The sequence below is a fragment of the Arachis ipaensis genome, chromosome B9, assembly GCF_059453495.1.
Source record: "Arachis ipaensis isolate K30076 ecotype BB chromosome B9, ASM5945349v1, whole genome shotgun sequence".
NCBI classification, from domain to species: domain Eukaryota; kingdom Viridiplantae; phylum Streptophyta; class Magnoliopsida; order Fabales; family Fabaceae; genus Arachis; species Arachis ipaensis.
Window position 1 is genome coordinate 146564890 of NC_142444.1, and position 24103 is coordinate 146588992.

The following is a 24103-nucleotide window of genomic DNA, read 5'->3' on the forward strand; positions in this document are numbered from 1 at the left end:
ACCGTCTTGCCGATAAGACTGCTAAAAACCTTGTTCATCAACCTTTGATACGTAGCTCCTGCGTTCTTGAGTCTGAAAGGCATCACTTTATAGCAGTACGTACCCCCTGGCGTTATGAACGCCATTTTTTCCTCATCTGGCCGGTGCATCGGTATCTGGTTGTACCCGGAGTATGCACCATGAAACTCAGAAACCGATACCCTGCGGCCGCATCTACAAGAGCATCAATATTAGGGAGGGGGAATGAATCTTTGGGGCATGCCTTATTGAGATCAGAGTAGTCCACACACATTCTCCACTTTCCATTGGCTTTCTTGACCAGGACTACGATCGACAGCCATGTCGAGTAGTCCAGTTCTCGGATGAACCCCGCTTCTAGCAAGCTGGTCGTTTGCCTAGCCACCTCGTCAGCTCTTTCCTGGGACATTTTCCACCTTCTCTGTGCCACCGGCTTAGCTTCTGCCTTAACGGCTAGACGGTGTGACATGAGTTGGGGGTCAATTCCCGGCATCTCAGCTGGTGTCCAGGCGAATAGATCGCCATTTGCTCTAATCATTTCCACCAATGGTTCTTTTAAGTTGTGCGGAAGGTTCCTGTTCACGAAAGTGAACTTTTCTTCCGAGTCGCCGACCCTGAACTTCTCAAGGTCTCCTTCAGGTTCTGGTCTGGCTTTGTCTTCGACCCTTGCGTCCAGGTCAGCTAGGAAGACTCCGGCTGCTTCTTTGGACTTTTTTCTCAGGGAGAGACTGACGTTGTCGCAAGCGAATGCCGTTTCCAAATCTCCCCTGATGGATCCAACCGACCCATCATCAGCAACAAACTTCATTACCAGTTGCTTGATGCAAATCACTGCTCCAAATTCATTGATGGTTTTTCTTTCCAAGATGAGGTTATAGGCTGTGGAGTCCCTTAGAACAATGAACTCCGCCATGACCGACCTCTTCCCTCGACCTCCTCCTATGGAGACTGGGAGGGAGACTACTCCATCAGGCTTAATGAAGTTATCACCTAAGCCGACCACGCTGTGTTGGTGGGTTCTCAGGTCGGTGTCTCAGAGGCCCAGAGCGTCAAAGACGTTACGAAACATGATGTTCGAGTTGGCTCCGGTGTCTACGAAGATTCGCCTGACCAGACCAGTTCCCACCCTTGCTGTAATCACCATAGGAGGGCTCTCCGGTAAGTCGTCAAACCACTGGTCCTCTGGTCCAAACAATATTAACGGGACTCTCCTGGAGGAGGGCGTAGGACTAGACGATGACACAGCCATGACTTTGGCATCCTTCCTGCATGTCGACTTCGACCTCGGAGCAACATCTCTTCCGACTACAACATTCACAATGGTGAGGCCGCGCTCATTGTTCTCCTCGGGGTCTTGCCTTGGCTTCACGGCGCGACTCCTGTCATCGCTAGATCGGTCGCGATCCCTCCTCCTGCGTTCTCTTATGAGGTGAGAGAACTCTGCCAGCTTACCTTCCCGAATCGCCTGCTCCAGAGCATCCTTCAAATCGAAATAATCTTGGGTCTTGTGGCTGAACCCCTTGTGGTAGTCGCAATAGAGGTTTTTGTTCCCCCCAGTTCTATCCTTGAGTTGTCTGGGCTTCGATAGGATGCCCTTGTCGGCTATTTGCTGGTAAACCTCGACGATCGGGACTGTCAAGGTAGTGTAGTTTTTAAACTTCCCTACCCGAGGGAATGGCTTTAAAGCTTTAGCTAGCCCTCCGTCCTTGGAGTGCTCCTTAGCCCTTTCCCCGTTACCGGGATGACGACCAGAGTTGTAGGCGGGCTGCCGCTTGTTGGCTGCCATGACTTGGCTAACCTCTTCATCATTGATATACTCCCTAGCCACATTTTGGATTTCTTGCATCGTCCACATGGGCTTGGTGGTGAGGTGCTTCCTGAAATTCTCGTTCTGTAGCCCGTTCGTCAAGCATAAACTGGCCACCAAGTCGTTTAGGCCGTCAATTTCCAAGCATTCATCATTGAACCTGTCCAGGTACTTCCTGGTCGGTTCCCCACTCCTCTGCATCACTCCTAGCAAGTTGATGGGGTGCTTAGCTTTAGCGATATACGTGGTAAACTGGGCCAGGAAGGCGCGGGTTATGTCCGCAAAGGTTGTCACCGAGCCTTGGGGGAGAGCGTTGAAACAGTGGATTGCCGGCCCCGCTAGGGTCACAGGGAAGGCGCGGCACCTCACTTCATCACCCACCCCTTCCAAATTCATCCTGGCCTCGAAGGCCGTTAGATGTTCTTGGGGGTCTTGGGTCCCATCATACCTCATGTCCGTTGGCTTATCAAAGTGCTTCGTAGCCGGACCTCGAGGATCGAATGGTGAAAAGGGGTTGCCCCCATAATTACGGGTTGTCGCCTTCTCTATGGTCTTTCTCTGCTGTCTTTTCAATTTTCCTCTACGGTATTTCTTGTCGGAGGTCGGGTGTAAATTATGGGATCTCGCCGTCTTCTTGGCACTTCCCTGCTTTCTCTTTGGCTCTCTGATTCTGATAGGAGGTTCGGGGTACATCTGGAGCGACTTCTTCGGGGGCTTCTCCCTCTCCTTTGAGGAGATCAGGAACGATCTTACCTCGGAGCTAGTTGGTAGCGCTCCCTGCTCGCCAGTTCTTGCTCCAGATTTTGTACCCTGTGACGTAGCTCTTGCATTATTCTGGCGCTATTACTCCCTGTTCCTCCAAAGGGTTGCCTCTCCTGGGAGCGCGAGGGGAGCTCAGTTCGCTGCGGGGGGATCTTGTACGTTTGCAGGAGAAAGCCACGGAGGCTACCCTACCGCTTCGAGGGACCATTTCCTCCCTGCGCTGCTCGCCTCCGTCGTCTGCCTCCACGGGACCCAACAGAAAGTCCATTTAGGCCAGTCCCCACAGATGGCGCCAATATTTGGTACTTCGGGTTCTGGACGGGTCGATGGAGCTCTGGAGATGGAATGGTAGGAACCAGCCTTGGTCTGGGTCCAGAGGAAGAAAGCGGAGACTTCACGACCTCCCGAGTTACTGCGGTGTGAGGGGGAGCCACCTGCAATGACACTCCGACGCCCAAGTCAAAGATGTTACAGATGGCAGTGAGAGTAGTGGGATAGTGACGTACCGTGGGGGAGGGATAGGACCCTCCCCATTTATACCCTGTCAGTAGGGCGAGTCCCATAGGCTAGGTCTCTTTCCTGGAAGTTTCCTTCTCCGGCTATCAGGTAGCTGGCTGCTTGAAGGGAAGGTGTCCGGGTCGTGGTCTGGACGCGCGATGCCCAACAGACCGACCGCTCGGGTAGGGTATCCCTGCACGCCAGGTCGGACCAGGCAGAGCGCCAACTGGACTGGGCCGTAACATTATAAATAAAAATAGAATTCGTCCTAAATGTTGAGAGACCAAAATAGTACTTTACCCGTACAAAAACAATGGAACAATCAACATTTCTCATAAAAGATAAATCTTTTATTTTTTCTTACTTCTTATCGATCATTTTTAATATTAAAAATAAAAATATAAAAAAGATATACACAAAACTAATATATATACATATAAATTAGCAATTTTAATAGTCAATAAACTATAAATAGTCTTTCTATCTTTACCTAGAGATCTCAGGTTTGAATCTCATTTTTAATTTCTTTTTTAAAATAAAAAACTAATATTCTTAATAGCTATATGTCATTGTCTTTGTTCTTCTAAGCTGTTTAGAGAGGGTTTTAGATATGACATTCCTACACACTATATTTTTTTCCCTAAATGAGATGAGAAAAATAATCAAACAAAAAGAAGAGAGAAAAGGTTTGTAGCTGTAGCTTTCATGAATCGGAAATCAAAATGTCTCAAACACAAGCAAATTCAACCCCTTTTTTTTTTGGGTCAGGACAAGCAAATTCAACTTCTCAAATTCTTTTGAGGGTGGGTGAAAGAGGTAGAATTTTCTCTTTGGATATTGATATATATATGAGTGCAAAACAAATATAAAAACCAATGAAACAGTGCAGACCAAGTACAAAAGTCTATGAAAGGGAAGTATAGTAAGTAAGGAGCAAGAATAATAAAGTGGAGTGATGATGCTCGATCAGTGCCTTCAACCGTGTGCAATTTGTACCTGAGTGAGGAAGATAGGATTAGAGAATGCAGGTAAGGGAAGAAAGAAAGAATGTTGCCAGAGGAGGAACAGAGATGACAGAGGGAGAGAGAATTTGAATTACCAAAAGTTGCCTAACAAACATAGTCACGCAGCCGAGTATTAGAGCATTTCTTTCTGCTGCCTCTCCTCAGCTGCTCAACCATATCTGCTGCCAAGTGTCCCTTTTGCATAACAGAATTTATCTTGTATTCAGTGCCAAGTTTGCCCCTCATTGCTTGGTCAGCCCCTAATTCCATTTTTCTTAATTTGCTCGTGACATTACCTCCTCCATCAGCAGCAACCTTGTCCTCAAGGTTGAAAGTTGGGTATGCCTCATAGAATTCCTCTTCAAACTCCCAAGAAGAAGGAGCATCATCAGCTTTTTTCCATTGGACTAAGAGTTGTTGCAGCTCACGACCACCTTGCACAATAGTCCTCTTAGCCAAAATGCTGGTAGGGGAAACAACAGGTCCTCCTTCAGTAGTCTTTAAAGGCATTGGAAGATAAGGAAGCTTGCCAAATCCCTTGAACTTCTTGAGCAGCGAAATATGAAACACATCATGTATTTTAGCCTCATTAGGTAACTGTAATTTGTAAGCTACAGGGCTTACCTTGTGGAAAATTTTGAAGGGACCAAAATATCGCATTCCCAACTTCTGATTTTTTCTTAAGGCAACTGAGTGTTGTCGGTAAGGTTGTAGTTTTACCAAAACCAAATCACCTACTTCCAATTCACCCTGTTTGCGGTTTTTATCTGCAAAAGCCTTCATAGACTGTTGAGCATGAGTCATATTAACCTTAAGTTGAGCCAACAACTGATCCCTTTCTAGCAGCATCTCTTGCAATGAATGATCATCATTAGGAGTAATTTCATACTTAACCAAAGAGGGAAGATCTCTGCCATAGAGGGCCTTATAGGGAGTCATTTTAATAGAATTGTGAAAGGTTGTGTTATACCAATACTGTGACCAAGGCAGCATAAAAAACCAACGCTTGGGGTTGTCAAAGCAATAGCAACGCAGATACATCTCAAGAGCTTTGTTTAAAACTTCACTTTGTCCATTCGATTGAGGGTGGTATGCTGAACTCATGGCCAATTTCGTGCCCTGCAATTTAAACAATTGCTGCCAGAACATGCTGATAAAGACTCTATCTCTATCAAAAATTATTTTCCTTGGAAAACCATGCAATTTCATCACATGTTGCACAAAGTTTTCAGCTACCTGTTTGCTATTAAAATCATGTTTGAAAACAATGAAATGAGCAAACTTGGTTAATCTATCAATCACCACCATAATCACTGAATAGCCATGAGATTGTGGAAGAGCAGTAATGAAATCCATACAAATTTCTTTCCAAACTTGGGAAGGCACTGGTAAGGGCTGCAATAATCCTGTTGGAAATTTGTTCTCCACCTTAGCTTGTTGACAAATAATACAGTTCCGCACATATTCTTTGATCTGCTATTGCATATTTGGCCAATAGAAATTAGAGCATATTCTATCAATTGTTTTAGCAGAACCGAAATGCCCCCTATGGCACTATCATAATATTCCTTGAGGATTAATTGAATAAGAGAGCTTTGTTGAGGAATAACCACCCTATTTTTCCATAGCAGCAACCCATTCTTATAAGAATAATTTCCATCAGTTGCTGTTTTCTCTCTACACTTCAGCAAGAGTTCCTTAACAGAGCCATCATTCTCTAAGTCATTTTTAAGTGTCTGCAGCCAATTCAGATCTGGACAAGACCAAGCGGCATAGTAACATCTAGATAAAGTATCAGCAGCAACATTCTCTATTCCCAATTTATATTGGATTTCAAAATCAAATCCCACAAACTTGTGTAGCCATTTCTGCTGTTCTAGTGTGCTCAGACTCTTTTCTAGCAGAGCCTTCAAACTTTGTTGGTTCGTTTTAATGACAAATCTCTTACCCAACAAATAATGCCTAAATTTTGCAATGGCTTTAGTGATTGCATATAATTCCCTGGTATAAACCGATTGACATTGCATGGTTGGGGACAATTTCTTTGAGAAATAAGCAATAGGGTGTTTACCTTGGCTTAGAACAGCCCCTATTCCTAGCCCAGATGCATATGTCTCCACCTCAAAAGGCAATTCAAAATTTGGTAAAGCCAAAACTGGCTCTGAAGAAATAGCTTTCTTTAGTTTCAAGAAGGCTTCCTCAGCATCATTATTCCAGAAAAAAGCATCATTCTTTAAAAGATTGGTCAATGGGGCTGCCAAAGAAGCATAACCTTTGATGAACCTTCGATAATAACCTGTCAAGCCTAAGAATCCTCGCAATTGTTTCAGATTCTTAGGTACTTGCCACTCTACCACAGCTTTAACCTTCTCCTTCTCCACGTGCACTCCTTCTTTAGTGATTGTGTGGCCCAAATAGTCGATTTCTAAGACCCCAAAGAGGCATTTAGACAATTTGGCATAAAGTGTGTTTTGCTGTAATAGCTTCAGCACTGTTTTCAAATGGCCCAAGTAAGCATTCCAATGCAGACTATACACCAAAATGTCATCAAAAAATACCAACACAAACCTTCTCAAATAAGGTTTAAAAACATCATTCATCAATGCTTGAAAAGTGGCTGGAGCGTTGGTTAAACCAAATGGCATGACTAGCCATTCATAATGCCCTTGATGGGTTTTAAAAGTAGTCTTCTCTCTATCCTCATTCTTTACTAAAATTTGATGGTAGCCTGACCTTAAATCAAGCTTTGAAAAGATTGTAGCCCTAAACAGTTCATCTAACAACTCATCAACAGTGGGAATAGGGAAGTTATCTTTAATTGTAATGTTGTTTAGTGCTCTATAATCAGTGCAAAACCTCCAAGTACCATCCTTTTTCTTAACTAACAAGATTGGAGATGAAAAAGGACTCTTACTTGGCTAAATTATTCCCTCCCCAAGCATCTGTTGCACCATTCCTTCAATATGCTCCTTTTGCGAATGAGGATATCTATAAGGTCTTGCCTTCACGGGTTGAGCTCCTGGAATCAATGGAATAGCATGGTCATGCCTTCTAGCGGGTGGCAGTCCTGAAGGGGCATCAAACACCCCTGCATAATTCTGTAAAAGCAAGGCCAACTCAGGTTCTAGTTCCTGAGATAATTGCAGCTGCTTCGTATTTCCTTGCTGCTGCGATAGAGCCTCTTCCCTCCCTTCTTGTAATTGTAGAGTAAAAGCTTCAGCAACTGAATTAGTGTGAAAGAACCTCTTGATGTGGTTGTATTGAGCATGCCTCAGACCAATGTAAGCATCACCAAAAATGGTTATAAACCCACCATTCTGCCATAACTTTATAAATGAGGAATCATAATCAACAATATGAGCTTTTAGTCTCTTGAGCCAAGTAGTGCCAAGTACTAAATCTCCACCTGCGACATGTAAGACATATACTTGTGGAACAATCATTTTGTGGCCCTGCATATCAACCTCAAGAGCCTTAATACATCCTTCCACTTTCATCAATTCAAAGTTGCCAACCATGACATTAAATCCAGGTGCTGGCTCCACTGGAAAGTTAAGAAATTTTGCAATCATTGGTTGGATAAAACTATCAGAACTTCCACCATCAATTAACACTTGAATTTCATGACCAAGAATCCTTGCGGTCAGTCGGATTGTAGCCAACCCTTCAGCTCCATTCATTGCATTATAAGACAAATGATGATCCGTAACTTGCTGTTCTAACTACTACATCACATCCTCTTGGGCAGGTTGTTCAGTATTAGTCATTTGCTGTTCTTCAGTCTCTTCCTCTGTTATTTCCTCTAATTGAAACAACATAAAGTGTCTGTTGGGACACTTATGTGTTGGGGAAAAACGTTCATCACACTAGTAGCATAAACCTTTTTCTCTTCTCATTTGTTGCTCAGCTGCCGTGAGGCGTTTAACTTGGTTTCTATTGGGATTTATGACAGGTTTAGTGGCTGGAGTGGGTAGTAAGGGTGGTAATGTTTGGCGGGGAAGGACAGGCTTATTTTGTTGTCCAGGGCTTGTTTGAAGGTTTTGATTTGAATGGATTGTTTGGTTACGGTAAGTGTTTGGACCTTGTGAATTTCGGAAAGATGATAAAAATTTGTCCTCATATAATCTAGCTAAGCTCACAGCTCTAATTAATGAGGGAGGGCACTGAGATTTTACCTCACGTTTAATGTCCATACGTAAGCCACCGATGAAACAGTCTCTTAGAGCATCCGGAGGCTCAAGATTGGTCCGATTAGCCAGGGACACAAATTCTGCGTAGTATTTTGCTACCGAGCCTTTCTGCATCAGCTTGAACAATGATTCTCGTGGAGAATCGAACAAAGACGGGCCAAACTGTTGCTCGAATGCTTGACGCAACACGTTCCAAGAGTGGAATGGTAATGAACGTTGAGCCATTTGAAACCAAGGGATGGTAGGGCCCACCATGTGCATTCCTGCAATTGCAAGTTGTTCTTCCTCAGGCACCCGATAGAAGTAAAAATACTGGTCCACAGAGAAGATCCATCCCAACGCATCTGAACCATCAAATTTTGGTAGATCGAATTTTGGTTTTCTGAAGTGAGGTTGGTGATTGTGAAAACCACCCCCATGACCAAAATGAGAGCCATGGCTAAACTCCGTGTGAGGGTCAGTTTCATGGCTTGTATTAATTAATAGGCTGCTTTTGCAGCACCTGCATAATGGAGTTATGCATCGTCTCCATTCTCAAACGCATTTTTTCATTGTTTCTCGCAACCTCAGCTCGATGAGCTTCTTCATTTTTCTCAACAAGCTCATACAACGTTTTAATATCAGCTTCTACCTTTTTAAACCTCGTGCCTTCTACCATGTCTCTCAACGAAAGCACCAAATGAAAGAGGTAGAATTTTCTCTTTGGATATTGATATATATATGAGTGCAGAACAAGTATAAAAACCAATGAAACAGTGCAGACCAAGTACAAAAGTCTATGAAAGGGAAGTATAGTAAGTAAGGAGCAAGAATAATAAAGGGGAGTGATGATGCTCGATCAGTGCCTTCAACCGTGTGCAATTTGTACCTGAGTGAGGAAGATAGGATTAGAGAATGCAGTTAAGAGAAGAAAGAAAGAATGTTGTCAGAGAAGGAACAGAAATGACAGAAGAAGAGAGAATTTAAATTACCAAAAGTTGCCTAACAAACATAGTCATGCAGCCGAATATTAGAGCATTTCTTTCTGTTGCCTCTTCTCAACTGCTCAACCGCATCTGTTGTCAAGTATCCCTTTTATATAACAGAATTTATTTTGTATTCAGTGCCAAATTTGCCCCTCATTACTTGGTCAGCCTCTAATTCTATTTTTCTTAATTTGCTCTGCGCCTAAGAGGTACAACAACAGGAACGAAGCCCCAAGAATATGTAGGAAAGAGGCCAGCGACCTGGAAGTGGAAAATTGCATTTAATATTCTGGGCTTATGGGCTTTAGCTGGGAGGTTGTCATTGAATAGCTTGGGCGTAAATGTCACAGAACTAGAAGGAGGATGACTTAGTAAGGCCAATAAAGAAAAAGCGCCAACTCTGCTTCAGCCACTGCTCAATTGATTACATAGATTCTAAGTTTCTAACTCACGTCCAAAAAAAAAAAGTGATTCCAACTAGTGTTTACTTTTGTTTTTGTCTTTGTGTTTTTGTTCCCATATCGAACCTTACATTTTAACTTACCAAGCAACCATCCGAGGTCAGCTCGCTCATAAGTGTTGTGGTTCAAATTTCATCTTTTACATACAGCAACTCATGTAGAATCTTAATTAGAATTCTGATCTGTCACGAATTAATTTTTGGTTTATCGAATTGGAAAATATTGTAAACAACAAAAAAAAAAACTTATCAAACGAATAGACACGTTTCTAATTTGCCATACGTACATATTTTTCATAATTATTTTTTAGTGTGAATAATAAAAGAAGAAATTTGAGAAAGAAAAAAAGGAATTTATATATTAAAAAATGTGAAACTAAACCTTTATTGTTCACATCCAAATTAATAAAGAGGAAGAGTACACTCAAATGGGTATACATGTGTGTGTGTGTGGCACAGCAATAGTCTTGAGCAATTACTATTTTCATTTCCAATAATAACTACTGATATGATACACCATCCAATATGCATTTGTCGGGCGTATATATACTTGGGTAGTGTGAGACTGTGAGGTGGCATTGTTAAGCCCTGAGGTGTTGCCTTCCCTTGCTGCATGATATACTCAGTTCTGATATACTTTTGATGGCCTGATGCATGCAAATTCAACTTTTTCCTCTATAAATACAGGAACGAAATCCCAGTTGTAATCATCAAAACCATTCCAAACCAATCCTTATCAACCTCCCACTGCACCATGAAACCATTTTGTGTTTTTCTTACTTTCTTTCTCTTGCTAGCAGCAAGTAGTAAGAAGGTGGACTCAGCCGAAACAGTTTCCTTCAACTTCAACTCTTTCAGCGAAGGAAACCCCGCAATAAATTTCCAAGGTGACGTCACTGTTCTTTCAAATGGCAATATACAACTCACGAACCTCAACAAGGTAAATAGCGTCGGCCGTGTTCTTTATGCCATGCCGGTGCGCATTTGGAGCAGTGCCACCGGCAATGTCGCCAGCTTCCTCACCTCCTTCTCTTTCGAGATGAAGGATATCAAAGATTATGATCCTGCCGACGGTATCATCTTTTTCATTGCACCGGAAGATACGCAGATTCCTGCCGGCAGTATTGGTGGTGGAACCTTAGGCGTCTCTGACACTAAAGGGGCGGGTCACTTTGTTGGAGTGGAGTTTGATACCTATTCCAACAGTGAGTACAACGATCCACCCACTGATCACGTTGGAATTGATGTAAATAGCGTGGATTCGGTGAAGACCGTGCCATGGAATAGTGTGAGTGGAGCAGTGGTGAAAGTGACTGTGATATATGACTCTTCAACAAAGACATTGAGTGTTGCTGTGACCAACGACAATGGCGATATTACCACCATTGCTCAAGTTGTTGATTTGAAGGCGAAGCTTCCGGAGAGGGTCAAGTTCGGTTTTTCTGCCTCCGGCTCCCTTGGCGGTCGTCAGATACATCTCATCCGTTCATGGTCTTTCACTTCAACCTTGATAACAACAACCAGAAGAAGCATCGACAATAACGAAAAGAAAATAATGAATATGGCAAGTGCATGATTTGGTTTCTACGTACGCTACCTAGTACTTTTAAAGAAAGACCAGACCTTTGTGTGTTATCAACTTTGTTTCTTTGTGTTTAAATTAGGTTGTATGGTTCAATATTTCCACTAATCATGGTCTGACGGTTGACCGTTTAAATAAAATAACAGGTCCAGTTTGGTATAGTTTTTGTGCATGGATTTGGGTGTGAGATTTTCTGTTGAATCTCATTCATCCTTTCACCAGGCCAATTATATTATGCCCAGATTCAATAATAAAGTCTGAAATATGAATTTAATAATTATCATGAGTAAAAATTTTTAATTTTAATAATAATGACATAATAAATATATTAAAAATTTAAAGTTTGCATGTTTTCCATAAAAAATCAATAATATTAATATGCTTGTTTAAAGAATCAAGCTACATGTTTACTAAATTTTTGAAAGAAAAAATTTAGAGAGCGAATTAAAATATAAGCCAATTTAAGTCAATTTTTTATATTTTTAGTTTTGAAATTTAAAAAATTAGGATAGTGAAAAATTATTTTTTTATAATAAATTTTTTATTTATCAACTATTTAACTTTAGTTGACTACTTTTTTTAGTTGATTTTCTAATGAAACTGTTTTTTTTTTTTAAATAAATAAAATATATTGACAAATAGTTAAAAGAAGAGAATAAGTATAAAAATTAATTAGGTATAATTTTGCAAAAGAGGAGTGCTAGGAGCTGTAACACCCTACTACACAGAGTTTTACGCTTAAGTCGTAGAACTAGAGGTAGTGTGGTGTTATAGACCTCTGAACAGTAAAATAAATACTTAATAGAGAAGATGATAATATACTAGGAGTCTTGAAACAAAATGGGTAAGCAAAAATCGTAAAATGAAAAGCGCAGCGCTCAACGGAAAGAATTACTTGCGTGCTAAGAAACCTAATAGAAACAAGATAGAGATAAGCAAAAGAATAAAGAAAAGCCAAGGAAACAGCATAACTAGCCCCTGACTCAGCCTGCGAAACTAAGATATATATATATAAGTATCCCCAAAATATACCAAAATACCAAGTACCTTCCTATCTCTCCCTCAACCTCTAAGAGGAGCAGCATACACATGTTACTTGGAGAGTAAGCTAGATACATATGTACATATATACAAATAGAAAACCAAAATACACCCAATGGACTACTTCACTTCCCAAGATCCAGACGCCTAGTGAGGAACCTCTCGACCTGCATCTGAAAAACAACAATACAATATGGAATGAGAACCGGAGGTTCTCAGCATGGTAAAAGTGCCACACGTATAATAAATAAGGTCCTGAGAATGCCATAGGCAATCCTAGAACTCCGTTATTCAGTTATCCAACTTAAGTACTAAACAGAAGCCATAAACACGGGGTATGTATTCTAAATCTACCTAACTTACTCAAGTTCAATCTTAACCTAATATCAAACCATTTCCCCGTTTTCTCCATCTCTCCATCATTCATAATGCAACAGAAACAAGCAGCCAAATGAGTTCACGCACAAGTAATGAGCAGATAGTACAAATAGCAAGTATAACAGATAGCAGGTGATATATATATATATCAATTAGGCAAACCCAGGAAATGCATAGCAATCAAACAAACAAATGCATATGATGCATGCCTGTTGCCCATCTGTCGGTTATCCAGCCAACCCAACAAGTCCAAAAATCTTAGACTGTCCCCCGTCGCGTATCCCCAAGAGTCTATGCATAGAGTTCACATTCAATCATCATATAATCACTCAATGGGGCTATCTATACTCGGAAATTTATACGTACCCGGTCACCCTTACGACGTAGGGTCAATAGAGTATCGAGATTCAACCTGGAACACGTGGTGGCGAGCCACGGTCTTTACCCAGGAAAACTCGTATCTCAGATATCATTATTCATAAGCCATTTCATAATCATATTCATTATTTAATCATTCATCAAAGCCATTGCATATTAACTTCATCTATTAACACTTCCTTTTCACACTCCTCTTCCTATTTACCCTTTTCTTCACTCTCAAGTTATCTTAAACTCCTACTTCTGCTATTTACTAAATTTACTAGTAGGATCTAGGATTAACAGGGCATAAATAGGGGTTTTAGAGTTTAAAACCATGTTTAGAACAGAAAAATAAAGGTACTAAAAAACAAGGCGTGTGCGCACGCACACACCTGTGCGTGCGCACAGCTCAAAAAAGAAAGCAGGACGTGTGCGTACGCACTTATGCGTGCATGCGCACATATCACTTGGTGTGCGAGCGCCCCACCTGTGCTGGTGCCACCGATAGAAAACTCGCCCTGGCGTGTGCGTGCGCACAAGAGTGTGCATACGAACACTTTATGAAAAATACCAAGTGTGCGGGCGCACAGAGGCGTGCATACGCATAGGTAGATTTTCGCTTCTATTGGGTGCGCGCGCACAGCTGTGTGCGTGGGCACACATCAGGAAACCTGGTTCTGCTGCAACCTTTAAAATTTCAGTTTTTCGCACCAATTTTTCGGCATCCATAACTTCCTCTATAAAATTCGGTTTTCCGTAAGCTTTATATCAATTTCAAGCTTATAAAACACTCTTTAATTTAAAATAAACCTCATGATTATTCAAAATGTGTAGAGCAAGATATGGACTACCAAAGTTCATCAAAATTTACATTTTATCAAAAATACCTTAAACCCCATTTTTCACCAATTCTCATTCTCTACTCCCAAAACCTGCAAGTTTACAGCACCACAAGTCTTATTCCATCATCATCAACCACTAGCTCATTAATGTCCACAACATTCCATAACATCCACCCAATAATCCCAATATATCAACATATATCACAACCCATTATAAGCAAGTCCAAAAGTATGAAATTAATAACCTCATAATTCCAATTTAAGCTCATCAACAATTTATTCCAACAACATTACAAACTACTCATTAAGTATAATTAACAATTCAACTTATCTTATGGTTCCTCTAACCTAAGTTTTCACAACACCGTAAATATTAAACGTGCGAAACTTAAACCATACCTTGGCCGATCACTTAGTTCACCCAAGGCAGCCTCACAACACAAAATTACAGCCTCTCCAAGCTTAATTAAACAGCCCCAAACCAAGCTTTGATCATCAACAAGCCTCTAATTACTTCCAATTCAATTTCAATACTTATATACCCACTTAATCTACACCTAATACATATACATGTTCAAATTTCAGTTTTCCATTACAAATACAAGATTGAGCTAGGGTTAGTTTGTTCTTACCATACCCATATGCTCAATAGCTTGAGCTCACAAGTCCCGGAAGCTAACTTGAACCTAGAATACAAAAATTGGACAAGATTTCACTATAGGTTTTCAATTTTACCAAAGAAAGAGGGATAGAGATTCTGAACCAAATATGAGACTTACTAGTGAAATTGTTCGGATAGAAAGGTAGAGCTCGACGCGCTAGACGCGTGACTGCAAAAGGTGCGGCGATCGGAGCTCAAACGAGGGAGATACGGTGGTTTGAAGGTTGGATGAAGGTTAGGGTTCTTCTCCTCTCCCCCTTTCTGTTTGCTTCGTTGGTTGCAAATGAAAGAGAAGAAGCGGCCGCTTCTTTTATATTATGGGTCCGATTAGACCCACGGGCCCGGTTTGGGCCCGGTTCAACCGGTTAGACCCTTTCGGTCCGATTTTGGGCCAAATTTTTTAAATTGGTATCAAAATTCTTGTTTCGACGAGTTCTATCCTATTTTGATATTAGTTTTGCATTCTTAGCTTTCCTAATTAAAATTCGATTTATTGACTAATTATCCGCTAATTTCACGAGGTTTACAGGGGCCAGCAACTTTTGTGTTTTGTAACCATCAATTGGCCATCAATAGTATTTTTAATGGTGTGAGATTATATCTAATAGTGGGAGATCACTCATTTTTCTTTTGATGGTTAAGTTTTGGTCACAAAACACAAAAATTTTTGGCCCCTAGACTTTCTCTTTTTGCAATTAGATTAAGAATTGATGTGATAAATTTTTTACTTTTTAAAAATAGTGAATTTATTAAAATTAATCACTTAATTTTTTAAAGTTATAGTACCTATGTTAGTATCAAACTAAAAATATTTTTATTAAGTATAAATAATAATTGTATTTAGTAAAATAATTTTAAAATTTTAAAATAGTATAATATATATAAATAAAAGAATAAATTTGGTTGCTGTTTATCAATATACGAAATTATAATAGATTTTTTAATTTTGATAAGTAAAAATTAATTTTAAAAAGTACCTTTTAAAAATATTTTCGAAAGCACTTCTTTTATTATTATTATTATTATTATTATTATTATTATTATTATTATTATTATTATTATTATTATTATTATTATTATTATTATTTATAATAATTTTTATTTTTTGTGTTGAAATTAATAGATATATAAGAAGTGAGAGAAGATAAAAAAATATTTTTATATCACAAAAATAAATGTACAGAAACAATGGAACAAATTAAACATCATTTTACGTATACTACAAGAAAATTTTAAAATAGTGACCGATTTTGCGACTAATCAAAATGTTTTAGGAAAAGAAAAAGTTGGTCGCTAAAATTAGTCGCTAAATTTCAATTAGCGGCTGATTTAGTGACTACCTACTCTTGGTCGCTAAATTCGGTCGCTATTTTTTAATTTAGCGACCAAATTAGCAACCAAAACAAAAAAAAAGGCTTTTCGGGTCTGTTGGTGACTAAATCGGTCGCTATATTTAATTTAGCGACCGATTTTGTAACCAATATAAAAAAGTCTTAATAATTGTTGGTCGCTAAATCGGTCGCTAAGAAGTTGGTCACTAAATCGGTTGCTAAGTGTTAAAATAGCAACTAATTTAGCGACCAACTTTAAAATGCTACTTTTAAAGTAGTTGGTCGCTAAATCGGTTGCTATTTTATAATTTAGCGACCGAATTAGTAACCGATATAAAAATAGGCTGAGAAAATAGTTGGTCGCTAATTCGGTCGCTAAGGTACCGGTCGCTTAAGGGATAATATAGCAACCGATTTTAGCGACCAACTATAAAATATGGGATTAGAGCAATCGGTCACTAAATCGGTCGCTATTGTAATTCTTAGTGACCAAATTTGCAACCACTAAAAAATAAGTTATAAATTAATTAGTTGCTAAATCGGTCACTATTTTTTTTTTTGTTGACAAATCAGTGTATTAAACAAATTAAATTTTAAACAACAATGTTAGGAACCAAGAGCATATCAGCCAAAACCCAGCCAAATGTGTCTGGGCTAGGACCCGAAAGCCCAATACACATCAGCACCATCCAAAATTGACCCAGGGTAAACCATATTCACCCTCCCCAAAAACCCTACCCTTCCTTTCACCGTTTTACCACACAGAATTTGAAAATCATCTACACCCACGTCACGCCTCCGGAAACATCGCGCAACCCTCTTCCCTCTCTTCTCCGGACACCGCGACGCCGCTCCTAGCGGCTTTGCCCATCGCGACTCCACCCAAGCTACCTGAGCGCAACCCTCTTCCCTCTCTTCTCTAGACGCTTCGACGCCGCGCCTAGCCTCCCCGCCCATCACGCCTCCACACTCGGAACCAGAGCGACGCCACTCTGCTGTTGCATGCGGGTTTTTTCGGCGCCGCCGAAGCTTCCTGGTGTAGCTGCGCCGTCCGCCGGTGGACCTCCCCTATCTCCAGCCTGGAATCCTTCATTCGTCTCACTAATTGGTAAGTATGGTAGATGTTCCCTTTGACTTCCTATGCATGTTTTGAAAAGGGAATTGGACAGTGTTTTGTTGTAGTGGTTCGTGTGAGTTTTAATTGAATGGATGTTCTTTCCATGTTGTACAGCTCAGGTAACACAATTTTGGAGCATCACTGGTCCTTGGCGAATATAGCAGCTGCATGTTTTTCCTATTTTCGGAGTGTTGCAAAATATTGATCACAAGTAAGTATGTTTTTTTATTCCTAATTGAATTTGGTAGATTCTGATTAAACTCTCTAAAAGGGAAGATAGGAAAATAAAAAAGTAAAAGGGCCAGGGTCATGGTATGATGAAGCAATGTAATACTAGTGTTGAAATAAAAATGGTCCATATATCCTCTTATAACATTCTATTTCTAAAGAGGCATGATGCCCAGCATTCCAAAAAGAATAATGAAAGTATAGCATTACTTCAATTAGAAATCGAATGTTGTTGAAGTTTTGCTCGGATGTTGCAATTGGTAGAGATTGGATGTTGCTTTTATCTGGGTTGGATATTGTAATTGTAGTTGTTAGAGGTTAGATGTTTCTATTCTGCTCTATGGTTTAGATACTAGGAATGGTATTCATATGAGATGTTCTTTGATATTGCTAAATTACTAGACGTTTTTGTTGAATAATTTTAGATATTTGAGTGTATGATTTGTTAAATTATTATAAATAGAGTATTTTTTCTTTAATTCAGAAGTTGAGAAGTTCTTGAAAGTATGAAATTTTCTTATGTTTTTTTCTGATTTGTCATAAAATGGTGATGTTATGTTGCATCATGTTTCGATTATCAAAGGGAGGAAAAAAGAGTTTATTTCTCTCCATCTTTCTATGTTTATGCTTTGGTTGGGGTTGCAAATGGGTTTGATTTTGAAATTGGCACTGCTGTTTTCTTCTTCACTTGTTTATTTATTATTGGTTTAATTTTGCTTACTTTTTCAGCCTTTGAAGGCCTTGTTAATTATTAGAGAATAGCCATAATTCTAAACACATCAACTTCAATTAAGAATTGAATAATCACTGTTCAAGTAGCTATTTTTTCTTCATTTAAATTAAAAAACTAAATTGTTGACTCCTAAAATTTGAAGTTGGTACCATTTGAGACCATGACACATAGATGCTGTAATATTTGTAAATTATTACATTGTTGGTTAACTACTTGCTAAACTAAGGTGATTAAATGGTAATTATAGTGTACATTCGCTACTTGTTTTGTTTTTTCTCTCTTCTTCTAAGAACAAGAGATGGTGTGTAAAATATTTTAATATTCAATTAGGCCATCAACCAAATAAACTATATGATGTTTCTATTATATTTCACATCCTTTCACCATCACAAACAAACAAGATTTGAATGTAGGGACATTACATGTGGCCCTCTTTTTTGGCCTAAATAGTGGGTCCATGTTTCTATGTGAATTTTAGCCCTTCAACCGTGTGAATTTTCCAATTCTTTTAATGGTATAAATCATCTATTAATGTTTGTCTAAACCACTTTTTTTTACTATAAGCCATTTACAGTATGAGGAAATCATTTATTTTTTATTTTGACTTTGATTGGTAATTGATTTTTGTTGTTTTCTTAATTGTGTTCCGGATTTTGGGTGGTGAAATTATAATAAATGTTGGCTGATTTGTGTTTCGGATGGTGAAATAATTGTATTTTGGATGGTAAAATTGTTGTTGTTTTTCTATATGCAGTTTTGAGGGGCTGTTTCTTGTGAGACCGCAGCAGGATTGATTTGTAGTAAAACCCAACTAATATGGGGAAAAAGGTAAAATAATGTCTACCATTCACATTTTAACATTCGACATTATCTTATGTGTGACTTACAATTAGTGTAACAATTACCAGAAATTGTTAGAGTCCCGGTGCTCGCCCAGCTACGTACATGACATGATGAGCACGCTGTCAAAAAATAACTCCGTTGAAAAGCTTGCGGAGATTGATGAGATTGGTTTTGGATTCTTGAGTCTTGTTCCAAATTGGTCGGTAAAATCAAGCCATCATGGTTCACCTAGCTGAGTCATATCAAGTTAAGCCGAGAACTTTTATACTCGACATTAGCAACATCCGCCTCAATGCCGAGTTAACCGGGAAGGTTTTCGGCATTCCGTCCCAAGGTAACTTCTGCTATCTTATTTACCTAGTCTTGCATAGGCGTGCTGGTGTAAATATCTTTGCTTATGCATACATATTAACATGGAATAACACATGAACATGTTGTAGGGGATCCATTTCCAGCACTGGATGACAGTAATCCGTGTCACGTTGCCATAAAAAATCGGTTCCATAGACGGACAACAACCGAGCTCTGGGATTTAGTTTACAGTTGTCCAATGGCCACAGAATCAGATAGGATGGAGTTCAGAAGATATTTCATATTGGTGGTGATGAAGATGTTCCTGTGCCCCACCACTCAACAGGTACTTTCTCCATGGCACATCTACCCCATGTAAGATGTTTCTGATCCACGGAGATTCAACTAGCCGTTGAAAACTCTGAAGTGGTTCGACAAGGCAGTCGAGAAGTATAAGCTGAAAGGGAACAAAACGTGTGAAGGCTGCATGTTCATCATGCTGGTAGGACACTGTTCATGCCCTGGGTCGAGCTGTACAATCCGGGCTTATTAAAGACAAGTCGACCGACCTCTTCAAGTATGGATTCCCCGACCTCTTCTTAAAGAGATTGGCCAAATCGTCAGAGGGGCCCAAACAGACCCAAATGAAGGGACACAGCCCAATCTAAAGGCAGTTAAAGCCTAGAAAGATAAGAGCGGTTCCCCAGAAGATAAGATGACCTCACTTAAAAGATAAGATAAGATAACTATCTTTATCTCCAGAAAGGTCACACCATACTACTATAAATACACTGGAGCACCCAGGTATAACTCATACTCTGATTCTACAAAAAAATACCTGCTTAAAGCCCATGCTAACTTAAGCATCGGAGTCTCTTGCAGGTACCACCACCCTCCGGTGACGAAGGATCAGCAGCATCTCCAGCTCCACCAGTTCCACCAGGTCGGACACGAAAGCTCCGGCCACTAGTTCCAACAAGTCGGACACGACAGCTCCGGCCACCACAGCAGATCTCGTCTGAGATCAACCTACAGTTTCAGGTAACCCTCGGAACATTGGTGCCGTTGCTGGAGAACCTGGCAGTCATCCCATCACCATGGCAGACAACATAGACAACGATCACAACTGATTTAGAAAATAGGACGCCGCATAAGAATGCAGACACCACACCGAAAGACACTTCTCAACCAAACGGAGATAAGCACCCTCCAAACACAAAAATTCTAGAAGCTCTCCGAGAACAGCAGAATCATCTCAAGCAGCTCGAACAGGAGGCTGAATACCAGCACGAAACCAAAAGAAACCTCTGAAGAGAAACTTGACGACGCCGAAAGTTAAAGGACAAACTGCTAAAGCTTGAAGCCGACCTTAGAGCCAAAGCCATTCAGCCTAATCACGGGGACAGCCCCGACAAGGATCAAGATTCCTTCACAAAAGAAATCATGAAAGCTAAGGTTCCAAAAGATTTTAAAGCTCCGACATGACCCCTTACGACGGAACTTCTGACCCAAGTCATCATCACAGCAATTTCAGAAGCAGAAAGTATCTCACTGACGCCTCAGACGATATTCGTTGCAAAGCCTTCCCGACAACCCTAACAAAGATTGCTATTAAGTGGCTCGACAGTCTGCCTCCCAGATCTATCACCAGTTTTGATGACTTAGCCAAGAAGTTTCTTGCTAGATTTTCCATTCAAAAGGACAAAGCCAAACACGTCCCAAGCCTATTAGGAATCAAACAAGGAGATCGGGAGAGTCTTCGATCTTACATGGAAAGATTCAACAAAGCGTGCCTGGACATACAAAGCCTACCAACAGAAGCATCCATCATGGGTCTTATCAATGGCCTACGAGAAGGACCCTTTAGTCACTCTATATCAAAGACACACCCAACATCTTTAAATGAAGTGCAAGAACGGGCAGAGAAGTATATCAACATGGAAGAAAATTCTCAGTTAGGAGAGACCACAAAATTTGGATTCTCCTACTCCTCCCGGGATAAGGATAAAGAGTCCAAGAAAAAAGAAGATCAACACAGAGAGAAGCCTAAAAAATACCACAATTACACCCCTCTTCGGGTGTCTCTTGTGGATGTTTTTCGAGAAGTATGCCACACTGAGAAGATTCAACCACCTCGTCCAATCAAAAGCAAAAAAAAAGAGGGGGAAATCAGACAAAATACTGTGAGTACCACCGAATCTATGGACATCTTACAAATGAGTGCTTCAACTTGAAGAATGTCATAGAAAAATTGGTAAGAGAGGGGCGACTAGATCGATACTTAGCTAACAAAACAGATGAACCCAGAAAAAGAAGAAGGGACGAAGAGGTCGGACGAGCTGAACTACCACCCCGCACCCCGGAGAGGCACGTTCACATGATAAATGGAAGATTCGCAGGAGGAGGGATCTCTAAATCATCTCGCAAAAGGCACTTTAAAGAAGTATATCACGTTGGAGGAGGAGAAGGATGATCCCATGGTCATTACTATCATATTGGCCAATGCCAACCTCCACCGCACACTGGTGGACCAAAGAAGGTCAGCTAATATCTTGTTTAAATCTGCCTTCGACAAACTCGGCCTACAAGAAAAAGAGCTCAGAGCATACCCGAACAGCTTGTTTGGATTAGGAGACACTCCAATCCAACCCCTTGGATATATCTCACTACACACAATCTTTGGAAAGGGAACCCGATCAAGGACACTCAACATAGACTACATCGTAGTCGACGTGAGCTCAGCCTACAATGCCCTTATAGGTCGAACAACGCTAAATCAGCTTGCCGCAGTAGTTTTGACTCCACATCTATGCATGAAGTTTCCAACCCTAGAAGGGATCGCCACGATAAAAGGAGACCAGAAAATTGCGCGACGTTGTTACAACGAAAGTCTAAACCTTAGAGGCAAGGGAGAAGAAATCAACAGTATCGAACTCGGAGGAGTTCGAGGTCAGGAAGAACTTCGTCCACAACCTGAGGGCGAGATCAAGGAAGTCCAGATCGGAGATATCCTAGATAAAACAACAAATATTGGGGCCACTTTGGAAGGAGACATAAAGGAGTCTCTGATACAGTTCCTCAGAGATAATGCCGACCTCTTTGCATGGAAGGCCGCGGACATGCCAGGCATAGATCTCAAACTAATGTACCACAAACTGGCAGTATATCCAGGATCTCGGCCAGTACAACAGAAGCGTCAGAAGCTCGGACCAGAAAGATCCCAAGCTGTGAAAGATCAGGTACAAGCTCTACTGGAGGCAGGATTCATAAGAGAAGTCAAGTACCCACTATGGCTAGCCAACGTTGTATTGGTGAAAAAGTCAAATGGGAAATGGCGGATGTGCACTGATTACACCGACCTCAATAAAGCCTGTCCAAAAGATCCCTATCCACTCCCAAGCATAGACACTCTAGTGGATGCCTCCTCCGGATATAAGTACCTTTCCTTCATGGATGCTTATTCGGGATATAATCAAATCCCAATGTACCCACCTGATCAAGAAAAGACCTCATTCCTAACCCCAAAAGCAAATTACTGTTATGTCGTCATGCCATTCGGACTCAAAAACGCAGGAGCTACATACCAAAGATTAATGAATAAGGTTTTCACAGACCATATCGGGAAACTCATGGAGGTATATGTGGATGACATGTTGGTAAAAGTATAAACTGAGGAATCATTACTGTCCGACCTCGCCAAAGTGTTCGACACCATCAGAAAGCATGGCATGCGACTTAATCCCGCAAAGTGTACCTTTGCAGTAGAAGCCGGTAAATTCCTGGGTTTCATGCTAACACAACGAGGACTTGAGGCGAACCCGGATAAATGCCGAGCTATACTCAACATGAAAAGTCCGACCTACGTCAAAGAAGTACAACAACTCAACGGAAGACTGGCATCCTTATCCAGATTTCTAGCCGGATCGACCATAAGATCTCTCCCCTTTTACGCCACACTAAGGAAGGGAAAGAGGTTTGAATGGACCACAGAGTGCGAGCAAGCCTTCCAGGATTTCAAAAAGTTTCTGAGACAACCACCCATTCTTACTCGGCCACGGGAAGGAGAAGCACTCATATTATACCTCGCAGTGGGAAGTCGGGCAATAGCCTCGGCACTAGTCAGAGAAGATGAAAGTGGGCAACAACCCATCTACTTCATCAGCAAAGCCCTACAAGGGGCCAAATTGAACAATCAAAAGATAGAAAAGTTCGTCTACGCTCTCATACTAACTTCTCGATGACTTTGTCCATATTTTGAAGCTCACACCATTAGGGTTCAAACCAACCAGCCCATAAAAGGCATTCTACAGAAAACAGACTTAGCGGGAAGGATTCTACGATGGGCAGTCAAGCTATCTGAGTTCGATCTTCAATATGAAGCTCGGACGGCCGTCAAGTCACAGTTTTTGGCCGATTTTATTGGTGAGTATACTGACACCCCGGGAACTCCTACAAAATGGGATCTCTATGTAGACGGCTCTTCAAACAAAACTGGGAGTGGTGCAGGTGTGATAATAGAAAGTGACCAGGGAACCCAAATTGAACTCTCCCTAAAATTCGAGTTCCCTGCTTCAAAAAACCAGGCTGAATACGAGGCATTACTAGCTGGTTTGAGACTGGCTAAGGAAGTTGGAGTTCAAAAGCTTATCATCTTCAGCGATTCGCAAGTAGTCATTTCACAAATAGCAGGGAGCTACCAAGCTAAGGATCCTACCATGAAAAAGTACCTGGATAAAACTAGGGAACAACTCAAACAACTCGGGGAATATGAGGTCTGCCATATTCCCGGGGAACAGAACGCTCGAGCTGATGCACTCTCAAAATTAGCCATCACCAAACAAGGGGCAATAATAGAAGCCTCATCCAGGAAATACTGAAAAGCCCATCAATCTCGGAGGAAGAAAAGGTCCTAGCCATATCAGATCAGGATCAAGGATGGATGACCCCCATAATCAATTACCTCAAATCAGAGACACTCCCTACAGATAAGAA

General features: G+C 40.8%; 3 protein-coding genes across 3 annotated transcripts; 1 reads left to right on the plus strand and 2 right to left on the minus strand.

The window, feature by feature from the left end:
* Positions 1-1051: 1051 nt before the first annotated feature.
* On the minus strand, positions 1052-2518 carry LOC107616430 (uncharacterized). Its single transcript, XM_016318391.1, has one exon. The coding sequence runs from the start codon at positions 2516-2518 to the stop codon at positions 1052-1054; it is 1467 nt and encodes a 488-aa protein (XP_016173877.1).
* A 5437-nt stretch (positions 2519-7955) lies between these two features.
* Positions 7956-8937, minus strand: LOC148546705 (uncharacterized). Its single transcript, XM_088499320.1, has 2 exons — positions 8888-8937; positions 7956-8781 (listed from the first exon to the last, which is right to left on the minus strand). Exons 1-2 carry the CDS (start codon positions 8935-8937, stop codon positions 7956-7958), a joined length of 876 nt encoding a protein of 291 aa, XP_088355446.1.
* A 1396-nt stretch (positions 8938-10333) lies between these two features.
* Positions 10334-11447, plus strand: LOC107619457 (galactose-binding lectin). Its single transcript, XM_016321756.3, has one exon. It carries the CDS (start codon positions 10459-10461, stop codon positions 11278-11280), a length of 822 nt encoding a protein of 273 aa, XP_016177242.1. The 5' UTR covers positions 10334-10458; the 3' UTR covers positions 11281-11447.
* Positions 11448-24103: the final 12656 nt, after the last annotated feature.

What these genes read in the sequence shown, in the direction of transcription:
- LOC107616430 (XM_016318391.1), bottom strand. Translation starts at nt 2,518, where the DNA reads ATGTACCCCGAACCTCCTATCAGAATCAGAGAGCCAAAGAGAAAGCAG.
- LOC148546705 (XM_088499320.1), bottom strand. Translation starts at nt 8,937, where the DNA reads ATGGTAGAAGGCACGAGGTTTAAAAAGGTAGAAGCTGATATTAAAACG. An exon ending in GAAGCTGATATTAAAACGTT is followed by an intron (nt 8,782 to 8,887) that starts GTATGAGCTTGT and finishes TCCATTATGCAG; the next exon opens with GTGCTGCAAAAGCAGCCTAT.
- LOC107619457 (XM_016321756.3), top strand. Translation starts at nt 10,459, where the DNA reads ATGAAACCATTTTGTGTTTTTCTTACTTTCTTTCTCTTGCTAGCAGCA.